General features: G+C 45.4%; 1 protein-coding gene and 1 long non-coding RNA gene across 8 annotated transcripts in view; one reads left to right on the top strand and one right to left on the bottom strand.

The window, feature by feature from the left end:
* Positions 1-1,079: 1,079 nt before the first annotated feature.
* Positions 1,080-3,296, top strand: LOC119020753. Its single transcript, XR_005075409.1, has 2 exons — positions 1,080-2,126; positions 2,428-3,296. It is a non-coding gene; the product is annotated as an uncharacterized LOC119020753 (long non-coding RNA).
* The window catches only part of LOC119020741 (E3 ubiquitin-protein ligase RNF123), a 93,291-nt gene continuing 71,245 nt past the window's right edge, over positions 3,071-25,116 (bottom strand). For 4 of the 7 annotated variants that reach the window (XM_037100305.1, XM_037100304.1, XM_037100306.1 and 1 more), the window contains exons 38-40: positions 20,443-20,537; positions 5,029-5,114; positions 3,071-3,569 (exon numbers count right to left, since the gene is read on the bottom strand). In XM_037100305.1, coding sequence (XP_036956200.1) covers positions 3,470-3,569; positions 5,029-5,114; positions 20,443-20,537 — 281 coding nt within the window. In that variant the 3' untranslated portion in view covers positions 3,071-3,469. Of the gene's footprint in view, positions 3,570-5,028; positions 5,115-20,442; positions 20,538-20,860; positions 20,980-21,015; positions 21,860-23,632; positions 24,919-25,116 lie in introns of those variants that run through there. The other 3 variants (XR_005075408.1, XM_037100310.1, XM_037100309.1) reach the window with 3 other exon arrangements.

Here is a 25,116-nt window from a genome sequence, read left to right as displayed (position 1 = left end):
GAGGAACCAGACCTGCTGACCTGCTAATTATCAGATTTCTGGTTCCCCCAGTGGAAAGAAGCCTTTTTGATGCCTGCTGTTGACTCAGAAACCTGTAAAACTTTGGTCACACGTGGTGAAAACTGTCTTTCAGTATTTGTGTCTAAACCTGACAGAACAGGAAGTCGGACCTTTTTCTTTACAGGCGTCATTAAATCGACGGCTCCTGGAGAACCAACGAGATCCACTTCCAGCTGCAGATCAGCTACAGAGAAACCTCGCTGTCAAACATTTCAGTTCTTAGTGTGTTAGTAGTTTTGTGTTTCACCGTTAAACAGGAAGTTTGTGTCACCTGAGTGTCCTTCACACACCTGCCCCACATCTTGTGTTTGATAAGAGTCTTATTTAAATTATTTTTAATTTCTATTTTTTTAAGGATGATGGGTCAATAAGAGTGTCAGGAACTAACTGATCATCTTATTAATCCTGCTGACAGTGCAGCTGTGATCGATCAGATCCTCTGGAGCCTCATTTACCTACTGTACAAGATGCTGACACACACACACACACACACACACACACACACACAGTCATTAGTGGACGGGTCGTGAGCTGTTTGTGTCCATCGATCAGGAGAAGAAAGCTCCTGTTCCACTATAAATACACTCGCTGCTCTCAGTGTCCTCGTCCTCCATCTCTGCATCGCTCTCTGCTGCAGTTATTTCTGTCTGGATCTATAAACTCTATAATCGTCTCAGGCTGGTGTCGGGTTGCTGGACGGACTCACAGGTGACACAAACACACAAACACACACCAGCTCGTCTCACACACTTCTTCTCTTCAGCTTCACTTCCTGTTTACTAAAGAACAGAACGCAGAGCCGCTCGTCAGCTGGGATAAATAATTTAATGCAGGTACATTGTCAGTATACTGTATGTGCACTCACTCACACAGGAGAAACAGGAAGCAATAAGCCCCTCCACCACCTCCACCTCCCTCCATCACCTCCACCTCCCTCCACCACCTCCACCTCCCTCCATCACCTCCACCTCCCTCCATCACCTCCACCTCCCTCCACCTCCCTCCATCACCTCCACCTCCCTCCATCACCTCCCTCCACCTCCACGAAACATAAAGCAGCAGCTGCAGCGTAACTCTTCACTCTGATACATGCTTCAATATAAATACTGTAGTGAGGAAAAACACACACACACACACACACACACACACACACACACACACACACACACACACACACCAGTGAAGCCCTTTAGACTCTCTACCAGAACCTGTGACCTTCATCAGGTGAGTGTGACGTTCACTCTGGTCAGTCTGAACATGAACACTGTGAAGACTCGAGTGCATCAGATACATTCAGCTGCACCATGACAGACGATCCGTTTCACCAGAACCACAACTCAAAGAGAAAACGGGAAATAAAGTTATTATATTTGAGTTGTTATCTAACGTGTCACTGGACTAGAGAACATTTGTTTCTCGTCCGTCCAGCTCATTTTCTTTTCAGTCTTTTAAACTTCTACTGAGTTGAGGTGACGTGTGAACTCGTCCAGCGCCGCTCGGACACCCAGAGGTTTGTTCTGTCCACTTCTGTCCGTGTCAGGAAATTAGATATTAAAAATGATGATACTTCTTAACTTTATTTACCATTTCAGGATTTTAAATTTCAAAGCACTTTTTCACAAATTCAGTTTGTTATTTAATTTCCGTTTTTACCTTTAACCTTCAACTGATGACGACATAACGACTGTTATCAGGGACGTGTATAAACCTCTGAGAGCTTCATCTGATGACCACACATTTTCTGGTTCAGGAACAAAGATAAATAAGTCGGACCCTCCTACAGATCGTGTTAACGTCCAGGTTTGTCCAGCAGCTGATGATGAACTGTAGTTTCTCTCAGACGTGCATCTGCAGAGTGAACTGTCCATTTAAATCGTAGAAAAGGTTTCTACAAACACTCCATTCAGGATGAAATTAATCTGATGTTCTCAGTGGAAAATACTTTGATATTCTAACTGTTCCCAGTCTTTATGCTAAGCTAAGCTAAACCAAGCTAAGCTAACCAGCTGCTGACTGTCAGACAGGATGAGAAGAAACTGATGTACTGTGTGTGTGTGTGTGTGTGTGTGTGTGTGTGTGTGTGTGTGGTGTACCTGCACTGACAGGTACAGGTGAGTTGTTGTGCTAATATGACAGCGAGTTCTCACACTCAAGGACGCTGCTGTCCTCCCACCAAGTGCCTTTTTTTATAGAGGGAAGTGTTTGGCTGCCTCAATGTGTGTGTGTGTGTGTGTGTGTGTGTGTGTGTGTGTGTGTGTGTGCGCGAGTGTGTGTGTGTGTGTGCCCTGTTGTACAGAGAACAGTGAGTCCCCGGTGTCATCAGTCTACATCACCTTTTGTTTTTCACAGCCTGGTGTACTGGGTCAGGGTTGTGTGTGTGTGTGTGTGTGTGTGACTGCAGCATAATGTGCAGTTAAACAGAAATCAGTGTGTATTGACACGGCGGTACATCACGCAGCTCTGACTGGAATCTGTCGCTGACGTCTGCTGAAGCTTACGTGAACGCTGTTGGACTCTGAGGTGCAGCCGTGAGAGTGTTCTCCTGTCGGTTCTGTCCAGCTGAACAGAACCGACAGGCTGCAGCCGTGAGAGTGTTCTCCTGTCGGTTCTGTCCAGCTGAACAGAACCGACAGGCTGCAGCCGTGAGAGTGTTCTCCTGCAGCCTGTCGGTTCTGTTCAGCTGAACAGAACCGACAGGCTGCAGCCGTGAGAGTGTCCTCCTGTCGGTTCTGTTCAAGCTAAAGCTGCTAAACAACTTAATCAGCTGAGACTTGATATAAAACATCAGATGTCTCTGTGCAGCTCGTCTGTCCATCAGCACGGAGGAGATGATGACTGAATGTTGACTTTGGGTGAACTGTTCCTTTAACGTGCCTGATGTTTGTCGCTCTGACTGGCTGTTGGCAGGTTGTGTGTCTGTATGATCAGTACCTTCTTCTCCAGCACGTCGCTGCTTCTATAAAAGTCAATGGAGGGAACTCGTCTTCAGAGTCAAACACCAAGAACCAACTGAGCACCACACACACACACGTTTACTGTACAGTACACACAACTTTAGTATAACACAATCACTCACACACGTCTACCATCTACTGTAACTGGTACCTGTTCACTAACCCGCCTCAGTCACTTCATCTGTTTCTTAGTTCTGTAGATTACAATCTGTACATCTCCAAAACAACCACACACACACACACACACACACACACACACACACACACACACACACACACACAGTACAGACCTCTGTGAGGAATCTTTGGGTTCACTGATATGTGGTCTGATGTCTGATCAGCTTGAGGAGGGTCAGAGTTACATCAGGACGTCTGTTTATGATCTTTACACAGTGTGTGTGTGTGTGTGGTTGTGTGTGTGTGGTTGTGTGTGTCTGTGGGGGTCTGTGTGTGTGTTAGGAGGACGCAGGCTTGCTGTAGTCCTCCACCCCGGTGATGGTGGCTTTGCAGAAGAAACAGTCCTTGTTGTTCATCAGGTGCTGGTTGATACAGGCTCTGTACGGGAAGAACAGAGGGACAAACAACGTTAACATGTGACTGTGGAGGTCAGAGGTCACAACCGTCTGGTCAGCATTCACTGAAATCCTCTGCTGATTGGTTCCACTCTCATGTCTGTACTGTAAACATGAAGCAGCTGGTTAGCTTAGCTTAGCATACAGCCTGGAAACGGGGACCTGCCAGCTTGTCACGCATCCTGATCTTCATCATTTAGGCAACCTGGCTGTGTAAAGGAGAGAAGAGAGACTGAGGACGAGGAGGACTGATTAGTATGCAGATATGTAAATTAGACACTCCATGCCCCTCCCCTCCACACAAAAACAGTGACAAGTTGAAGTTGTCTCTGAAATGAGACAACCATGAAATATGATAAAATATTGACATTGGTCGTTTTCAGACTGAAGATTTATCTCAGCGCTAATAAAACTTTAATACAATGCGAATAACTCAATGCTAATGTTTCTCTTTTTAGCTCTCATTCTGTTTTCGATGCCCAAATTCTCCATCACTGTTTTGGCCCATAGAGGCGTCGCGGTCCAGAGTCGGGCCGCAGACACACACACGGGGGAAACATGAGCCTGAGCCGGGCCTTGGAGGCGATTGGACCCAGCTCAGGTCGGTATGGTTTCCTCCTCCTGACAGCGCTCTCAATCAGCACCAGAATAATCCATACAACTGCTGAGTTGGCGTGCCAGCGAAGCTACATCAAGCGCAGCTCCAGGATAACATGAAATATGTATTGAGGTGTGTACTGGACGGAGGTCTGCTGCCCACCGAGCTGCAGAGTTTCAGCCACAATCAGCAGTTACCAAACAGCTGACTCACACTCACACACACACACACACACACACACCCCTATCTGTACCTGTGTGTGTATAAATACATCACACACACAGTTAAGTGTGTGTGCTTGGATGGTTGAGGCCGTCAGCTCTGAGTGGAAACATGGAGGAAACATCACAACTTATTCTAGAAGAATACAAACATTTTTCATTTCTGACTTTTCATTTTCATCAATAAAGTTTATCATAAGAGAAATAATGTGGCAAATGTTTGAGTTTGTCTCTTTATAAAATGAGTTCCACTTAATCATTTATCAGGTAATCATCATTCATTTAATAGATTAAAGTTACACAACCCAACAACTCAGAGGACGAGGCTCAAGTCCAGTCCGCGTCTCCTCCTCAAGCAGAGGAGGAGGGAGGGTTTTTTAGGAGAACTGCTCCTTTAAATGTTGTGAGTGAGCAGTTCTTATTCTTAAACGACATGAATGAAAGTTGCTCCATGAGAATAAATGATCTGAATAATAATATGAACAGAATATGGACGAGCTGAAGAAGACTTCTGTTCATCTGTGGCTGAGGAGGAGATGAAGAGTGTGTGTGTGTGTGTGTGTGTGTGTGTGTGTGTGTGTGTGTGTGTGTGTGTGTGTGTGTGTGTGTGTGTGTGTACTCACTTGCAGGACTTGTGTGAACAGGGCTTGAAGACAGCGGAGATGGAGTGAGCGTAACAGATGGGGCAGAGGTCTTCTTCACTGGTCGGCTGCAACACAGAGAACACACGTCAGTCTGGACTGTTAGTGAGCTGCAGCACAAAGAACGTCCGGCAGTCAGGGAGCTTAGCTTAGCATAAAGACTGGAATCAAGGGGAAACAGTTAGCATGAGTCCGTCACACAGTCTCTGTCCCACAGAGGACACCTGTCCCACATAGGACACCTGTCCCACAGAGGACTCTTGTCTCACAGAGGACTCTTGTCTCACAGAGGACACCTGTCCCCCAGAGGACACCTGTCCCACAGAGGACTCTTGTCTCACAGAGGAGTCTTGTCTCACAGAGGACACCTGTCCCCCAGAGGACACCTGTCTCACAGAGGACTCTTGTCTCACAGAGGAGTCTTGTCCCACAGAGGACACCTGTCCCCCAGAGAACACCTGTCCCACAGAGAACACCTGTCCCACATAGGACACCTGTCCCACAGAGGACTCTTGTCTCACAGAGGAGTCTTGTCTCACAGAGGACACCTGTCCCACAGAGGACTCTTGTCTCACAGAGGAGTCTTGTCTCACAGAGGACACCTGTCCCCCAGAGAACACCTGTCTCACAGAGGACACCTGTCCCACAGAGGACTCTTGTCTCACAGAGGAGTCTTGTCTCACAGAGGACACCTGTCCCACAGAGGACTCTTGTCTCACAGAGGAGTCTTGTCTCACAGAGGACACCTGTCCCACAGAGGACTCTTGTCTCACAGAGGAGTCTTGTCTCACAGAGGACACCTGTCCCCCAGAGGACACCTGTCTCACAGAGGACTCTTGTCTCACAGAGGAGTCTTGTCTCACAGAGGACACCTGTCCCCCAGAGGACACCTGTCCCCCAGAGAACACCTGTCCCACATAGGACACCTGTCCCACAGAGGACTCTTGTCTCACAGAGGAGTCTTGTCTCACAGAGGACACCTGTCCCACAGAGGACTCTTGTCTCACAGAGGAGTCTTGTCTCACAGAGGACACCTGTCCCACAGAGGACTCTTGTCTCACAGAGGAGTCTTGTCTCACAGAGGACACCTGTCCCCCAGAGGACACCTGTCTCACAGAGGACTCTTGTCTCACAGAGGAGTCTTGTCTCACAGAGGACACCTGTCCCCCAGAGAACACCTGTCTCACAGAGGACACCTGTCTCACCACACATCTCCTCTCCCACCTCCACCTGTAGAGACACCTGAGTGAGATAATAAGTTGTTTTTAGATCATTCTCACTCCTTCAGTAAGTGAACTCTCTGTGATCTGCACTGCTTGATCCAACATCACAAACTATCATCAGAACATCATCAGAACATTCTTCTTCTTCTTCTTCTTCTTCTCTCTACCTGTCGGCTTCACACAGCCAGCTGCAACCTATCAGCACCTCCTCCTCCTCCACCTCCACCTCCTCCACCAACACACAGACTGACGGAGCACAAGAAGTAAGACTAAAGTCTATGGTGACTGTCAGAAACACTCCAGAACAAGTTCAGTTACAACCACTGAGCTCGAACACGATCAGCTGATCACCTCAACAACACAGCTAGCTTAGCATAAACCTGCAGTTAGCTTAGTGTTTATTATTTATATTATTTGAAGACGGTGGTACATCCACTCTGATCCTCCTCCACTGGTCAATAATCCCAGTTAAACCCGATCAGTTCATTGATCAGCGTCACATCGTCAGCAGCCTCCGCGCTGCTGGCTGAGAGTCAGGAAGAGAAGTCGTGTGCTTCTGAAACACCTTCTGTGTGCTCACCTCTGTTAGTCCTCCTCCAACAACCGCACCAACAGACACACACATCTTCACAGACTTCAGTGTGAGAGTCCGTCTGTTGGATCTCCTCTCCTCCTTCAGACAAACTCACCTCCACCTGAATCTGCTGCCTCCTCCGTCCGTCCTGACAGCTTCTCCTCCGCTGCCTCTCTCATCCTCCACCTCTTCATCTCTTCTCCTTCCTGCCACGTTTGAACACGGCGCCTGTGTTACATCAGCTTCCCCTCCTACAACCTCCTCTGTGAGCAGCTGTCAGTCTGCTGCCGTCTGATCCCTGCCCACCTCCTCCACCTCCACCTCCACCCTGCTACACTGAGGCCATCACTATATCACACTAATGATCATCACATCACAGACTGTGTCCACACAGGTCTGCTCACCTCTAGACCTGCACAAACTTCACCTTTAAAAGCAGAAGAGAGGAGATGTAAAGATCAGCCTTCAGTCCTGCTGTTGCAAACCCGTGTTAAAGTGCAACAGAGACAAACGTTGTTCAGCCGACACACACACACACACACACACACACACACACACACACACCATCCAAACTCTCTGTGAGCCGACAGACACTCCACCAGTCAGACGGAGTTCAGAGGATGAGAGACGACGAGACAAGAAACAAAAGAGACCAATCCACGTTTAATGGACCACACACACACACACACACACACACACACACACACACACAAGTCAGAGGCTGACTTCGGATCAGCAGAAGGAGAACAATAACCGACTGCATCAGTGGAAGAGAAGAAAGTTACATCTCTACTTGAGCAGGTGGAGGATCACACAGGACGACTGTTCATGATGAGAAGAGCGCGTCAGGAGGACAAACTGAGCTGTATGATGAACTGGACCACACTCTGCATCAGAGGAGGCAGATCTAAATATAAAGAGCAGTCAGAACCGAGTTCAGAGAGAATAACATGAATCTCACATGCAGTCTGTCACAGGCAGAGAGAGACAGACGGGTCAGTGTTACTGTGTGTAACTCGCTCTGCAGCCAACAACTGAGTCCTGACGGCAGACGGTTTGAGGGGAGGAGGGTCCAGAGGAGCACGGGGGGATGTGATTGGTCCAGGCGCTCTGGGAGCCAGCGACCATCTGTGTCTGGACTCAGGCGAGACGAAGGACGCCAAAAATAAATAAGGCAGCTTCAGAAGCCAAACATCAACAGCACAGAGGGACAGATGACGAAGGATTCTAACGACAAGACGGAGAGGACGGGTCACCGCTCATCAGAACAACAGGCCGGGCTCACAGTGTGTGTGTGTGTGTGTGTGTGTGTGTGTGTGTGTGTGCGTGTGTGTGTGTGCGTGTGTGTGTGCGTGTGTGTGTGTGTGCAGTGGAGGCTGAGATATGATTCAGGAAGGTTTTGGCTCTAAAACATCAGTTTAACTGGATCTTGTCCTGTGAGCTCGGTCCTGCAGAGGTTCTGAGCGGTCTACAGGTTCTGAGTGGTCCAGAGGTTCTGAGTGGTCCAGAGGTTCTGAGTGGTCCAGAGGTTCTGAGTGGTCCTAAGGTTCTGAGCGGTCTACAGGTTCTGAGTGGTCTACAGGTTCTGAGTGGTCCAGAGGTTCTGAGTGGTCTACAGGTTCTGAGCGGTCCAGAGGTTCTGAGCGGTCCAGAGGTTCTGAGTGGTCCAGAGGTTCTGAGTGGTCTACAGGTTCTGAGCGGTCTACAGGTTCTGAGCGGTCTACAGGTTCTGAGTGGTCCAGAGGTTCTGAGCGGTCTACAGGTTCTGAGCGGTCTACAGGTTCTGAGTGGTCCAGAGGTTCTGAGCGGTCCAGAGGTTCTGAGTGGTCCAGAGGTTCTGAGTGGTCTACAGGTTCTGAGTGGTCCAGAGGTTCTGAGTGGTCCAGAGGTTCTGAGCGGTCTACAGGTTCTGAGTGGCATTCGTATAAACAGAAAACTTGACTGATCGCTCAGGTTCTGACACTAACCTGCCTCAAGTTGGTTTGGATTAACTGGACACTTTCATCAAGTTTGGTCAGAAAGAACTTGTTCCCTCACCAGGTAGACTCATGCAGCTGAAGATTCGCTCTCCAGGTGGAGTTCACGCCTCATGCAGCTCCTCAGTTTGGGTTCAAATCGTCTCTGTAGTTTCTGCTGCAAAGCTAAAATCTGTCCAACTGCAAAGTTCTTTAAAATGACACTGAAAAGTTCAACTGTGAACCTGTCAGGACGTCACTCTGACATCACACATCACAGGTCAACGCTAACAAGACGTCACAAAAACTTTCATCCTGCCGTCATTTCGACGTCCTCAAAGAAGCGTAACTGACACACCGACCAGGCTGCTGTCTGCAACGTGTTTGGAGTGAGAGCGGGCCGAACGTGACGGGCCGGAACATTTTACAGCGTCTGGTATCAAAGACAGACGACATCAGGGCGAGCAGTGAAACCATCAGTAACCATATTTCTTCTTGTTGACAGTCAACATTTTAAAGCTGTAATCAGTAACTGGACCAGCTGTGACACAAACAGCACCTGGTGAAGAGAAGGACAAATTCATTCTTGTTGTCCTGAACGTGTGTCGATCCACTTCCTGTTCTCCTCTGGTGCCGTAACGAGGATCAGTCAACCTGTCGCTCTGTGGTTTGAGATTAACAGCGAGCTGCCGGACTGTCGGATGTTGGGTGTAAATATAGATGCAGGCAGGACGTCGGCGCTGACAGCAGCAGCAGCAGCAGCAGCAGCAGCAGCAGCAGCAGCAGCAGCAGCCGTGTGGAGAGAGGTGTCAGGATTTACTGAGCAGGGTTGGAATTTCATCATTTTAGGGGCACAAAGGCCACTGAGTAAAATTGGATGATTTCACCTTTCAGATTGATACCATAATATCCTAATCTAAAATAAGACATGAATTATGTATTACAACATTTTTTAATACCAATGTCAAGTTACTGTTACATTAGAAAACAGTTTTGTTTAAGTAGGTTTGGGGTCTGGTGATTTTGGTGACACTACACTGAATATTAGAGAAGTTATTGAATATTTCCCCCAAATGATGACAAAGCACATTTTTCCAAACAAACAGTTGTAGAACAACCAGCAGGAGACCACTGATGTGTGGAGTGATACTTCACTGAATAATAGTGAAGTTACTGAATACTGCCAGAACCATCAGCGTCTCTCCGGACCAGAAGCCATGGTTTGATGCAGAAGTGAGCAGAGGATGCAGAGGCACTCAGAGCTGCTCGACGGAGCCTCAAGAGAGCAAAGTCCAGCTACGCTCAAAAAATACAGGTTATTTCTCATCTAATGACCCAGGCAGCATGTGACAGGGCAGTAAGAGCATCACACACTACAACAGGAAGAGTCCAGACTGCCCTCCTGATCATCACTACCTGATGCTCTCAACAACTTTCATGCTCGTTTCGAGGCATCAAACACCAGCAGCATCGACATCTCACCTGACGACTCCCCTCTCACTACAACATCAGCTGGTAAGGAAGACGCTGCAGAAAATAAACCCCTGCAGAGCTGCAGGCGCTGATGGAGTTCCAGGCAGAGTCCTCAGGGACTGTGCACAGCAGCTCTCATCAGTCATGGCAGACATTTTCAACATCTCACTGTCACAGGCCACCGTTCCAACATGCCTCAAGACATCTATCATTGTCCCTGTGCCAAAGGCCTCCGCAGTGTCTTGTCTCAATGACTATCGTCCAGCCGCTCTCACCCCTATTGTGCCGAAATGTTTTGAGAGGCTGGTCATGGCGAGCATTAAAAAGTCCATCAATATAACAACTGACTCCCGTATGCTTACAGACCAAACGGCTCTGCAGCTGATGCCATCGCTGCCTTCATACACTCGTGTGTATTGCTGCTGTTCTTAGATGTCACCTCTGCCTCCTACACCATCATACCTGCTGAATAAACTCTCGGACTAGCCCCGTCACTCTGCAACTGGGTTTTGGACTTCCTGACAAATAGACCCCAGTCTGTAAGGATTAACAACACCATATCCTCCACCATCATCCTCAACCCTGGCTCGCTCCAGGCTGCGTCCTCAGCCCACTGCTGTTCACCCAGCTCGCTCAGAGCTCACTGTGACAGCAGCCTCATAGTGAAGCAGGCGATACAGCTGTGCTGGAGCTTATCACCAGCGGAGATGAGTCAGCATACAGGCAGGAGGGGGATGTTCTGGGACTGTGGTGCAGGCAGAACAACCTCACTGTCAACCACAACAAAACAAAAGAGATGATGGTGGACTTCTGGAAGAACAGCACTGTCTTCACCCCCACAGGCAGGAGGAACAAGAACCGCTACGCAGCATCTGGTCAAGAACCACCAGAATGAAAAACAGCTTCTTCCCGGATGCTGTCAGGCTGCTGAACAGCTCCACATTCCCGCAGCCTTGATGGCTGCATGGTTTTAACGTCCATTTCCTTTATGGCGCTTTATGAGGTTGCACTTGATGCTGTTGCACTTGAGTTATTAGCTATGACTTGAAACTTTAGTCTTTAGTCTGGATGTTTAGTTTTCTACTGATTTGTTCATATTTATACATATTTATATGTTTTGGGGGGTTTTTTGTAACATGTGTTCAGTTTTTTTTTCCATGTTCCTTGGCGAAGAAATGACAATAAAATTAGTCTGAAGTCTGATATTTTTTGATATTTGATGTTTTCTACTGAAGTTAAGAGTCGTCGTTTGTGTGTTTTTTTTTTTTTTTTAAGTATTTTTTTGGCCTTTCTGGCTTTATTTGATAGTACAGCTGAAGAGATAGACAGGAAACAGGGTAAGAGACGGGGAGTGACACGCAGCAAAGGGACCCGGGCCGGGAGTCGAACCCGGGTCCGCTGCAGAGCCGTTTGTGTTTTAACAATGTTTCACTTATGAATTATTGATCGGACAACTTCGAATCTGTGAATATATTTCCACTTGATCCTACCACATGAGTCAGTTACGTATCATATCAAAACCGGCTGAGCTTGCTGTGCTGTAAGTGCCGTTCTTCTGTTTTCAGATGCTGCTGCTGTTTGAGAGGCTTTCACGTGAGATCATCGATGTGACGATGAGACTCCACCTGCACCAACTGCGAACTCACTGAAGTCCTATTCAAGGCAAGCCCACTACGCTGCACTGCGGCTTTTTACATGGAAACTGAACCGAGCCAGGGACACAAAGGCCACTGTGGCCGTACAATGATATTTTTTTTCACGGGGCATCAAGGCCAAAGTGTCGGGCGACAACGGCCATGGTCACCGTGAAATTCCCACCCTGCTGTCGAGCCGCCTGGATCTGTCATGGACCCACTTTAATGAAACGGCTTTGATAGAAGATGATGACTTAATAACTGTGACACTTTCCTTCCTCCTCCGCCTCACCAGAACTGACAGAGCAACAACACGACAGCCGCAGAGCAGAAGACACGGATCAACCAAGAACTGCTGCGGACACACTGACCCACTCTGCCAGGCGGGTCTGAGTTTCAATGAATCACTACGATGGTGATGAACTGAGGTGGTGATGCAGGTGTGAGGAGAAGAAGTGGGTCATGATATGGTCTCTTATGTAACGGCAGAGAGGAATTATTAAAAACATATAAATACAGACAAGACAAGAAGATGAACTAGATGTAACACAGAGCGTAAAGGTTCCTGTTTCCTGTTCGAGGGCGTCCTGAAGCTCGCGCTCAACTTAAACTGGAGCATGAGTCGGTACAGATCTCACTGAACCTGGACTAACGACGTCTCGTTCTTCTTCTGTGGTAGAATTAGCTCCACCTGCTGTTCATCTCCAGAAACCAATCAGATCACATTCACACAGCAAAAATTCAGTCAGGGATCCTTTTATGACAAACTCAGTGAGAAACATGTAAAGTGCTATTTTTGGATGAGAACAGGACTTTAGAGATTTAGATTGATTCCATTTGAAGCTACAGCTACAGCAGCTGGTTAGCTTAGCTTAGCATAACAACATGTCTCAACAATGTCATGTTTTATGAACCAGGTACAACATTATTTTCTTTAGTGTTAATCAAACGATGAATCACATTCAGGTCTGATGAAACTGAACCGAAGGAACAAGACGTCCAAACCTGAGCAGCTCTCAGCAGGTTTAACAGAAAGGTCAACACATTGGTAGTCATCACACACACACACACACACACACACACACACACACACACACACTCCTCTCCTGCTGTTTATCTCCCCCCCTCCTCCCCCTCGTCTCCCTTCCATGTGAGGAACATCACCGGAGCTTTAACGCCGGCGCTGTCGACGGTTGCCCTGACAGCCTGAGCTGTTGTCTTGGCAAACATAAGCAGACGTGCTGATTGTGTTGATGAATTTGTGAAGCTGCAGAGTGTTTGAGGGCGTCTGTGTACTCTGTCTGTGTGTGAAGGTGTTAATCGTCAGTGGAAACACTCAGAGAAAAGAGCGATCAGGCGGCAGCAGTGAGGCGACCCGACAGCTTTTCAAACAGTCTAATGATTTAACAACAGACCGGCAGCTGAAAGTGGCATCTGCAGCTCCGTCACACTGAACCAGGACCAGCTCCTGTCCCGGCTCTGCGCCCACAGCTCCTCATTCTACTGAAGGTTTGTCTTTAACAACACGCAGCCCAATGACCGAATCAACCACAGAACCTTGTGTTTCTTGAGGTTCAAGCTTCAATTTTCAGTTGTGACAACACTGTGATATCTGGTTCTGTCAACACAAACACGGCTGGAAATGTCCAGACGTCTCCTTAAAAATACCCAGTGACACTGTCAAAACACTCGAGGTCCACAGAGGGACGAGGTCAACAGAACATCAGAGACTTCTGTTCACTTCCTGTTTCCTGCCAACACTCGACTGTGCTTGTCTGTAACATGACGACACAGTTCCACTCACCAAAACACAGCAGGCAGTTTTAACCCAAACCTCAAAGTTTCCATCCTTCTGGTGTCTAACTGTCTGTCTGACTGTCCTCACCAGCTCTGAAGTCGTCCTGCTGACAGACGTCAGATCAGACGATACTGATGTGTTACAACACACACTGACAGCTGGCAGACACAAACACAGCAGCATTAATAAAACATAACAAGTCCTCCACAACCACACCATCACACACTGCTAACACACACTGCTAACACACACTGCTAACAGGGTCAACAGCATAAACCTGATGATATCACTGAAATCATGTCGCTGGTGCTGGATGTGTTTCAGTCACCTGTGATGATCTGATGAGTCACAGTTCAGTTCTTTTGTACAGAAACAACAGTTAATATCTGCAGTCGGTGAGGCTGCAGTGTGTTCCCTCATAAAACATCTGCAAAATATATTCTAATAATATCTCAAATCATGCTCGCACTCTTCTTCTTCACCGCCTTTGTTTGCTCATTTATTTTCTAAAATGTGCTGATGTCAGCTGAGAGATTCTTTAGTGACTCCGGACAGGCGGAGACACTGAACTGTGACACGACAGCTTCAAGCTGCTCAGCCCGACTCCGTGCAGAGACTTTTTACTTAATATTATATTTAGCATTTATTTTATTATTATTATTTTGTCGTATTATTTTAAAATGTTTTATTTAATGTAATTATTCTATTTTATTTATTTTTATTAGCTTTGTTTCATTATATTTCGATTTTGACAATCAAATTGAAAAGCAGTATCACCTGTGACGGAACTTCCAGACACAAACCAACATATCACAACATACAAAATATTCCAGAGATCCAATATTGGTGTGTGTGTGAAGAGGGCTCACTCCGGTTTCCTGTTGAATCCCTGAAGCTGCTGATGGTTGTTTATTTGTGGTGAATATTATTTGAACTGAGTCAGCAGCGCTGATGAAACGTTCAAACTGAGAGTCGAATCAAAACGTGATCTAACGACTCACAGCGTCCAGTGACAAAGTGTTGCATCAATGTGAGGCTAACAAACAGCAGCCAGCTGCACACTGAGTGACAGAGGAGGATCATGGGAAACCGGCAGAAACAGATCGAGGACAAATATTCACTGAATGGACCACACACTCAGAATCTCAACACTTCCAGCTTTGCTGCATATTAAAGACACTCAGCAACAGAGAAAATAAAATATAGTTTAATTCAAATTCACAGCCGCCATGCAAGAATAAGTGAGTGCTCCCTCAGAGCCATAAAGCAGTGCTCAGGCAGAGTGATTGGACTTTCCAATCATGTGGAGAAACCTTACATTAGAGAGGATGTAATTTCCTACTTCAAGCCGAGTGAGAGCAGAGACCCATTAGTGGGTTTGTGGAAATATACCTCCGGCTCTGGACTCACAGCACTTTAACTCTCCCCGTCTTTTATTTTCTTTCCTCGACTCTCTCTCTCTGCTCACAGTCGTGACCACATTCAGAATCTGCTGCTGGAGTTTCATCTACTGTTCCCAGAATGACCGAGCAAAAAGAAAGTGATATACAACTTTCACCTCTCCTCTCTCACTCCTCCTCCTCCTCCCCTCATCAATAATACATCACTTCTCCGCTCAGCTGGGCTCTGTGGTCGAGTCTGAAGGAGAGTAAACGATCAGATTTCCACTGCAGAGAGAGACAGGAAGTGGGTTCCCCCGACCAGGTTCAGCCTCAAGGGCAACACAACCAGTGTGTCCCAACTGCAAACTGCAGAACAATGGAAGAAAATGTTCTGTCTGAGTTGTGTTCTGAGTTGTGTTCTCTGTGAGTTGTGTTCTCTGTGAGTTGTGTTCTCTGTGAGTTGTGTTCTCTGTGAGTTGTGTTCTCTGTGAGTTGTGTTCTGAGTTGTGTTCTCTGTGAGTTGTGTTCTCTGTGAGTTGTGTTCTCTGTGAGTTGTGTTCTCTGTGAGTTGTGTTCTCTGTGAGTTGTGTTCTCTCTGAGTTGTGTTCTGAGTTGTGTTCTCTCTGAGTTGTGTTCTCTGTGAGTTGTGTTCTCTGTGAGTTGTGTTCTGAGTTGTGTTCTCTGTGAGTTGTGTTCTCTCTGAGTTGTGTTCTCTGTGAGTTGTGTTCTCTGTGAGTTGTGTTCTCTCTGAGTTGTGTTCTCTCTGAGTTGTGTTCTGAGTTGTGTTCTCTGTGAGTTGTGTTCTCTCTGAGTTGTGTTCTCTGTGAGTTGTGTTCTCTGTGAGTTGTGTTCTCTCTGAGTTGTGTTCTGAGTTGTGTTCTCTCTGAGTTGTGTTCTCTGTGAGTTGTGTTCTCTGTGAGTTGTGTTCTCTCTGAGTTGTGTTCTGAGTTGTGTTCTCTGTGAGTTGTGTTCTCTGTGAGTTGTGTTCTCTCTGAGTTGTGTTCTCTGTGAGTTGTGTTCTCTGTGAGTTGTGTTCTCTGTGAGTTGTGTTCTCTCTGAGTTGTGTTCTGAGTTGTGTTCTCTGTGAGTTGTGTTCTCTGTGAGTTGTGTTCTCTGTGAGTTGTGTTCTCTGTGAGTTGTGTTCTGAGTTGTGTTCTCTCTGAGTTGTGTTCTGAGTTGTGTTCTCTGTGAGTTGTGTTCTGAGTTGTGTTCTCTGTGAGTTGTGTTCTCTGTGAGTTGTGTTCTGAGTTGTGTTCTCTGTGAGTTGTGTTCTCTGTGAGTTGTGTTCTCTGTGAGTTGTGTTCTGAGTTGTGTTCTCTCTGAGTTGTGTTCTCTCTGAGTTGTGTTCTCTGTGAGTTGTGTTCTGAGTTGTGTTCTGAGTTGTGTTCTCTCTGAGTTGTGTTCTCTCTGAGTTGTGTTCTCTCTGAGTTGTGTTCTCTGTGAGTTGTGTTCTGAGTTGTGTTCTGAGTTGTGTTCTCTCTGAGTTGTGTTCTCTCTGAGTTGTGTTCTCTCTGAGTTGTGTTCTATCTGAGTTGTGTTCTCTGTGAGTTGTGTTCTCTGTGAGTTGTGTTCTCTGTGAGTTGTGTTCTGAGTTGTGTTCTCTCTGAGTTGTGTTCTCTCTTTTCATTGTTACGCTGATGATACCCAGATTTATATGCCACTGAAGAAGAAGGACGGGTTTTCCTTGAAACCACTTCTGTTATGTCTTGAAGACATTAAAGCCTGGATGTCTTTGAACTTTTTAAAATTTAATGAAAATAAAACAGAAGTGATGGTGTTCAGTCCCAGTGGCTCTTGTGAACCACTTCCTGTTGACTTGGGCCCCTTGCTGCCTTACAGGAAGCAAACAGTTACAAACCTGGGTTTTAAGATGGACAGTGATTTTAAACTTGACCGGCAAATCGGTGCAATAGTTAAGTCCAGCTTCTTTCACCTTAGGCAGCTGGCAAAGGTGAAGCCCTTCCTTGCACAAAAGCACTTTGAAACAGTAATCCACGCCTTCATTACATCGCGGCTGGATTACTGTAACGCACTTTATCTTGGAGTCAGCCAGTCCTCCCTGGCGCGTCTCCAGTTAGTTCAAAATGCTGCTGCTCGCCTCCTGACTGGAACGCGTAAGAGGGAGCACATTACTCCCATTTTAGCCTCTCTCCACTGGCTGCCTGTGCACTTTAGAGTCCATTTTAAGATTCTTATATTTGTTTTTAAATCCTTAAATGGTCTCGCCCCGCCTTACCTCTCTGAGCTGCTCCGCCCATACACTCCTGCCCGGTGCCTCAGGTCAGCTGATCAGCTGCTCCTGGAGTTACCAAGGGCCAAACGGAAGCTCAGAGGGGATAGAGCCTTCTCTGTTGCTGGTCCTAAATTGTGGAATGACCTCCCGTTATGTATTAGACAAGCCCCTTCACTGTCCGTTTTTAAAAAACGTCTTAAGACCCATTTTTATTCCTTGGCTTTTAATCCAGCATGAGACTCTGTTTCTGTTTTTGTTTTAATATTATTTTAACATTGTTTTATCGTTTATTATTGTTTTTATATTGTTCTTTGTTTTATATGTCTTATTTTATGTACAGCACTTTGTGTCAGCTGCAGCTGTTTTTAAAGGGCTTTATAAATAAAATTGAGTTGAGTTGAGTTGAGAGTTGAGTTGTGTTCTCTCTGAGTTGTGTTCTCTGTGAGTTGTGTTCTGAGTTGTGTTCTCTGTGAGTTGTGTTCTCTCTGAGTTGTGTTCTCTGTGAGTTGTGTTCTGAGTTGTGTTCTCTGTGAGTTGTGTTCTGAGTTGTGTTCTCTGTGAGTTGTGTTCTCTCTGAGTTGTGTTCTCTGTGAGTTGTGTTCTCTGTGAGTTGTGTTCTGAGTTGTGTTCTCTGTGAGTTGTGTTCTCTGTGAGTTGTGTTCTGAGTTGTGTTCTCTGTGAGTTGTGTTCTCTGTGAGTTGTGTTCTCTGTGAGTTGTGTTCTCTGTGAGTTGTGTTCTGAGTTGTGTTCTCTGTGAGTTGTGTTCTCTCTGAGTTGTGTTCTCTGTGAGTTGTGTTCTGAGTTGTGTTCTCTGTGAGTTGTGTTCTCTCTGAGTTGTGTTCTCTGTGAGTTGTGTTCTCTGTGAGTTGTGTTCTGAGTTGTGTTCTCTGTGAGTTGTGTTCTCTGTGAGTTGTGTTCTGAGTTGTGTTCTCTGTGAGTTGTGTTCTCTGTGAGTTGTGTTCTCTGTGAGTTGTGTTCTCTGTGAGTTGTGTTCTGAGTTGTGTTCTCTGTGAGTTGTGTTCTCTCTGAGTTGTGTTCTCTGTGAGTTGTGTTCTGTCTGAGTTGTGTTCTCTGTGAGTTGTGTTCTCTGTGAGTTGTGTTCTGAGTTGTGTTCTCTGTGAGTTGTGTTCTGAGTTGTGTTCTCTGTGAGTTGTGTTCTCTGTGAGTTGTGTTCTCTGTGAGTTGTGTTCTCTGTGAGTTGTGTTCTGAGTTGTGTTCTCTGTGAGTTGTGTTCTCTCTGAGTTGTGTTCTCTGTGAGTTGTGTTCTGAGTTGTGTTCTCTGTGAGTTGTGTTCTCTCTGAGTTGTGTTCTCTGTGAGTTGTGTTCTCTGTGAGTTGTGTTCTGAGTTGTGTTCTCTGTGAGTTGTGTTCTCTGTGAGTTGTGTTCTGAGTTGTGTTCTCTGTGAGTTGTGTTCTCTGTGAGTTGTGTTCTCTGTGAGTTGTGTTCTCTGTGAGTTGTGTTCTGAGTTGTGTTCTCTGTGAGTTGTGTTCTCTCTGAGTTGTGTTCTCTGTGAGTTGTGTTCTGTCTGAGTTGTGTTCTCTGTGAGTTGTGTTCTGAGTTGTGTTCTCTGTGAGTTGTGTTCTGAGTTGTGTTCTCTGTGAGTTGTGTTCTCTGTGAGTTGTGTTCTCTGTGAGTTGTGTTCTCTGTGAGTTGTGTTCTGAGTTGTGTTCTCTGTGAGTTGTGTTCTCTGTGAGTTGTGTTCTCTGTGAGTTGTGTTCTGTCTGAGTTGTGTTCTCTGTGAGTTGTGTTCTGAGTTGTGTTCTCTGTGAGTTGTGTTCTGAGTTGTGTTCTCTGTGAGTTGTGTTCTCTGTGAGTTGTGTTCTCTGTGAGTTGTGTTCTCTGTGAGTTGTGTTCTCTGTGAGTTGTGTTCTGAGTTGTGTTCTCTGTGAGTTGTGTTCTCTGTGAGTTGTGTTCTCTGTGAGTTGTGTTCTGAGTTGTGTTCTCTGTGAGTTGTGTTCTCTGTGAGTTGTGTTCTCTGTGAGTTGTGTTCTGAGTTGTGTTCTCTGTGAGTTGTGTTCTCTGTGAGTTGTGTTCTCTGTGAGTTGTGTTCTCTGTGAGTTGTGTTCTGAGTTGTGTTCTCTGTGAGTTGTGTTCTCTGTGAGTTGTGTTCTCTGTGAGTTGTGTTCTGAGTTGTGTTCTCTGTGAGTTGTGTTCTCTGTGAGTTGTGTTCTGAGTTGTGTTCTCTCTGAGTTGTGTTCTCTGTGAGTTGTGTTCTCTGTGAGTTGTGTTCTCTGTGAGTTGTGTTCTCTCTGGAGATGCAGTGTGAGGTGGAGGCTGCAGGTGTTTGCAGATCATAAAGATCAATGAAAAACATCACATGTCTGATAGTAAAATAAGAAATGATCAGAATTGTAAGACAGCTCAGAGGAAGTTTAGTTGTTGATGTTTCAGTCACACATTTACAAGATTGGAGTTGTGATTACAGATGTCATTAATTAGGTGTTAAAGATGGAAAATGGTGTATATGAGCTGTGTTGATTTAACAAGACCAGAGTTCAGTTGAGGGTTTTGGTGGAAATGTGACGTGTGGTGATATCATGGATCAGAACCAACGTGGCTGCAGAGGAAGAGCATACAGCTGCAAAATAACATTTTTCATGCGTCGTCCAAGAGACTGACACGCTTGTTTCATATTCATGTTTGTGGTTGACATGGACGCCATTGAGGCATTTCTATCATTTGTATTTACTTTCAGCCCATTTCTGCTGTGCTGACGTGTTTCACTCGACCAAACAACAGAAACCAGCTGTGCGCTGGAGATGTTTCCAGTCTGAACACTTGAAACTCTTTTCTTTCGACGTCTGCAGTTTCTCATCACTCTCTGTGATATCCAGAGCCGCCTGCCCGAGCTTTCCTCTAAACAACTCTTCAGCACTTAAGGATAACGATGGCTGTGGGATTTATCTAGTTAAGCATGCAAACGGACCGAGATTCCTCTCAGAACCTCAATAACAAACCTGGATGTTAGACACACAGCCGGCACTGGCATCGCATCACAGGACACAAGAGACGGATTGACTGCTGGATAAGTTGAACCTGAACACACTGACACATGTTTGTGTGACTGGAGTGTCACAGTGATGATGTCACAGTGATGATGTCACAGCAGTGTGTTGGTACTTACAGCTGTGCTGGCTGCAGCCTGTTTGGACTCTTCTGTGAGGAACGCCAACATCAGCTCCACCTTCTGTTTCTCCTCCTCGCTGATGTAGTCTGTGTCTGTAGGAGGACGACACGCAGCACTGAGTGAGGTGCACATACATCACATAATCAATCTGCGTGTCATCATTTCTCAGCATGTGGTCCCACTGTTCATATTGTCAGCAAAAAAGTCAAATCTTCACAAAATTCACAACAAAGACCGCTTGAGCACTTTGTGTCACTACACTGTAAGGAGCGGTAAATATTATCTATGTAAATCATATCATGTACTTGATTATTGTTGTCAGCCAAGGAATTATAAAATAACAGGTAAATTATACACTTACTACCTCTTTGTTAAGAGTAAAAACTATTGCATAGAGAAATAGGGTAAAACAGACCCAGAAGCTGAGTCCCGTGTTCTGAACTGCGCATGCGCCAAACTGAGCGGGACTTGGACCGTTAACTTCCTCTCATTGCCGCTGCTCGCCGCCATCCGCCGCTGCGCTCACGGACCGGACTGCAAAAAGGAGGGTAAGCTATGGACCTGTTGTATTGTTTTACCTCTTTCACACACCAACATGTCGCCAACGTCTGAAATTACTCACACACGTAGTTGTTTGCTTACTCCGCTAGCACAGCTAGAGTCGGTCTATGCAGCGGTCCGTTTATAGACAATATGGTCAGCGTTACCGGCATGTTGTGTACCTGACAGGTGTGCGTTTACACCGGACGTGAGTAAAATATTCGCCTCGCGCGAGTTTGCCCGCTGGAATATTTGTTTGTGCTCGAGTTCAATATTTTGAACTTCGGCGAGTGGCCAAAATATGCGTGTTTATTCCATTCGCGTCTTCACTTTGACTTTAATCTTATCGTGCGAAAAACTTGCCTCGCGCCGTGTGCACGCACGGTAAGTCTCTGTTATTACAGTTAGAGTCTGGGGGTTTTTTCGTTGCAGTTTGGAAACACAACATTCAACCTGGGCCCCTACTCTCACTCAAATGGGTAACAGTTAGCATCCTGGCAGAGATGGAGACTCGAGTTTGCGACTCGGACTCGAGTCTCACACAGAGACTTCAGACTTAACTTGGACTCGTGCTCAAAAGACTTCAGACTCGACTCGGACTCGTGTTTTGGGACTCGTGAACAATCATTATGTTTTGTTTTAGGGCATGTTAATAATCTGGTTCAGGAGTCTAATGGCCTGAGGAAATAGTAATATTTTCCTGTCACTCTGAGTGAGTCTAGTGCAGCTCTCTGCTGTATGCGGCTCACTGTGGCTGTGAAAGTTTCCTCTGCTCTCCCCTCTCCTTCTCAGCTCTACTCGGCTCTCTTCTAGTATCTCCTCTTTTCCCCTTCTCCTTTCGTCTTCTGTCCACTCACCTCTTCTCTCCTCTACTCTGCAAGATAAACTGAAAAGTATTGGAACATCATCTTCAATAACACATGTACATTAAAATGTGTATGCTTTTTCTTTCTTTCTTTTTAACATGTAGGAATGTGAGGACCATACAGACAAAACAATGAAGGTGATTGTGCAGCACAGTGTCATGGCTGAGGAGGAGCCATCAGATGTGTCTGTTGTGATTGAGGGAAACACCGTGATGGAAGAATGTGGAAGTCGAACGAAGGCATGTGTTCTGCTGATGGGACTGATATATGCCCTCAACCTCGAATATCCACAGCAGCTGAAGAACACGTTTGAAACATTTCAAAAACTTTTTTTGGAGCTTGACGCAGCGAAACTACAGAAGAAGGTCCACAGCCTCAAAAGTAAGCTCATGCAATAGACATTCCCCTTCTTGTTCCAAGAGGATCTGTACACAGAGTTGTGATGGAGTGTGATTTTAGTTTTCTTCACTGCTGCTCTCCTCCCTACCACACACACACACTAACACACACGCACACACACACAAGTTGTATGTTGTGCAGCCTCAGCCCACTCCCTTGCTGCCTGATTTCCCCAGATTGACAGAGAAGGAACACCAATAGAAAGTGGCTGGCTTTGTCAATACCCTCAGTTTGTTTTAAATATGTTGGTGTTCACCTGTTCTATTCTCATCTAAATGTTTGATAGAGTATATGCACAGGAACATGGCAGACTTTATGTGTGGGCTTTTGACTTTTAAAATATAATATAAGTCACCTCTTGAAAGTGTTGTCTGTATTTGAGGCAGTTTAGTTATTTGTTGTTTGTTGTTGTATTGAATTGTGGTTGTTGTATAAATGCACTCGTACTGCAGATTTGGTGTTAAGTTGTAAAGCTAAAGAGGCACGAGTTTGGATACAAGAAAATCTTGTTGTTACTGGACATCCCTTGGAGATCTGCTCTCCTGATACTTCTCCATTCATTTCCACTTCTCTTCTATCCTCTGATCTTGTCACTTTTTCTTTTTGATCAAGCTGGATGTGGGAAGATGCATTTGTCATCAAGAAACATGAAGTTGTTACTTCAGTGAGATTTGAAACATGTTTATACCTGGAAAAGCACTGTGAGGCTGTTTATTGCACTTTATTCTGTGTTTTTGATAATTGATTAAAAACATTGTGATGATCATCATGTGAATGTCATTTTTGGGTGGTGGAATGGTGTGAGTAATGGTTACTAACTGATGATAATTATTTTTGAATAGTAATTATTAGGGGTAAATTTTACCTTCTCTGAATAAGTAATTCTTAGTGACTCATATGAATTAATTTTGAATAGTAATACTTAGATATATAGTACTTATAATACATAGGTAATACCTACTCAGCAATCAAGAGTTAATTTTACCCAATTTTAATGAGTAAGTAGTTGTTGAAATGTGAGGTAAATATAACCCAATTTATTTTAGTATTTCATAGCTTTTTATTTCAGTTATTTTCTACTGACACTGTGGAATTAAATCTACCCAAAAAAAGTAGATGGAAATTGTTACCTCAAATTTATTGGGTAAATTCTATACATTGCTTTTTACAGTGTAAAGATACACTGATATGTTGGAATTAAGCATTTAATGACAATCAAACCCAAAATGGACTCATAGAAATTAGTTCAGTTGAGAAAGAGGATTTTAGAAGAAAAAGAAGATTTTTTTTATTGTCTATGTTCTGACAATAACAATTGTCAGAACATAGACAATTGTTTTATGTTCTGAAACAAATGAAGACAAAGTGCAGCAGGAGGGATATGAAGTAGAATATAGTTTAATTGGTCCTGAACGTCAACACGAGACCCTGAAGACCAAACGATGGAAACACTTTGATTTAAATACACGTCTGTGGTTTGTTTGAGTTCAGTACGAGTGTTTAATACTGTGAAGAATAATCACAAATCACACAGAGATCAGGAACAGAACCTTATCAGTACCAACACTCAGCATTATCAGTACCTCTGTTGTCTGTATCCAACTGCCAATAAGATTAATGGATTATAAAGTGTTGTAGTGTGATCCATACTGTATGTGGGAAGCTGAGCCTGTGTGAGTGCTGCTGTGATCGTTACAGTGTAAGATGATCTGATACAGAACCGGTGTTAGACATGAAGTCTACCAATGACATCTGGGAAACACTCAGCTCCGATTCACAGATCCTGTTACAGCTGAAGCTCCAGATATAAACCACAGAGGTAAAAGGTGATATAGAAAAGTATGTCAGTGCTATACAGTAACACAAAGAGACGCAAATAATCCAACAATCTTGATCCGTCACGCGGAGAGTATCTGGTTCTCCTCAGAACCACTTCCTGCACGACAACGCAGGACATTTTCTACAGCTCAGATCAACGTGTTCATCAGCTCTTACTCTCCTTTACTGTTAAAAACAAGATTTCAACACTCGTCAGTAAGACACCACTGGATCATTTTAATAAACCTGGTGGTGACAGAATGCAAACCTCAGCCAAGTCCCAACAGTCCTGCACCAGACGTGAGTGGTGGAAATCCTTGGCAGATGTATGTATTATTATACACTATCATGTTCTTTGATGCTGGAGCTGTTTGGGGGGCAGGCTCACTTTAACGCTTCCTTATAGTGTAGTGGGTTAATCTTCAGTTCAGCATTGGTTTGGTGTCTTTGCTTCTTATCACCGTCCTGTTCATCCTTCTCTCTTTCTGTGATGTTCGTCTGAGAAGTCAGTTACTGAGACGACTGTGATGAACAGGAGAACACAGTGTCGTCATCAGCTGCTGATTAACTAACTGTAGGAATGCCGTCTTGTCTGAAACAGTCAGTAAACAGCTTTTGTTCATCCCACTTTAACTTTCTTCGTCCCTCTGCTCCATTTATTCATCTCCATGCTCTCTCTCCCCTCTCTACCTCTCTCTCACTTGATGGCTTTCGATTTGTCTTTCCATTTTCTCCCTCTGAAACTTCCCCCTCCTCCCCCTGCAATCAGACAGATCCTCTTTCAGCAGGGGACTGGTATCACCCTGGTCAGGGCTGTGATATTGGCTTGTTGGAGAGATGCCATGTTGATCTGCAGTGAGAGATTACAATTTCTACACGATATTAGACAGAATATGGAGGGGGAGAGGAAGACAGAGAAAGGGAGGCAAAAACAGAGAGAGAGAGATGTGAAGATGAATAAAACCAGACAAAACAGCAGAGTGAAACTGGTCTGACAACTTTAGGAATGAAAACATGAACGAGTATGTCCGACCTCACAGCTGCTGTT

The sequence above is a fragment of the Acanthopagrus latus genome, chromosome 6 (assembly GCF_904848185.1).
Source record: "Acanthopagrus latus isolate v.2019 chromosome 6, fAcaLat1.1, whole genome shotgun sequence".
Classification (NCBI taxonomy): Eukaryota; Metazoa; Chordata; class Actinopteri; order Spariformes; family Sparidae; genus Acanthopagrus; species Acanthopagrus latus.
This window is presented reverse-complemented; position numbering and strand designations above follow the sequence as displayed.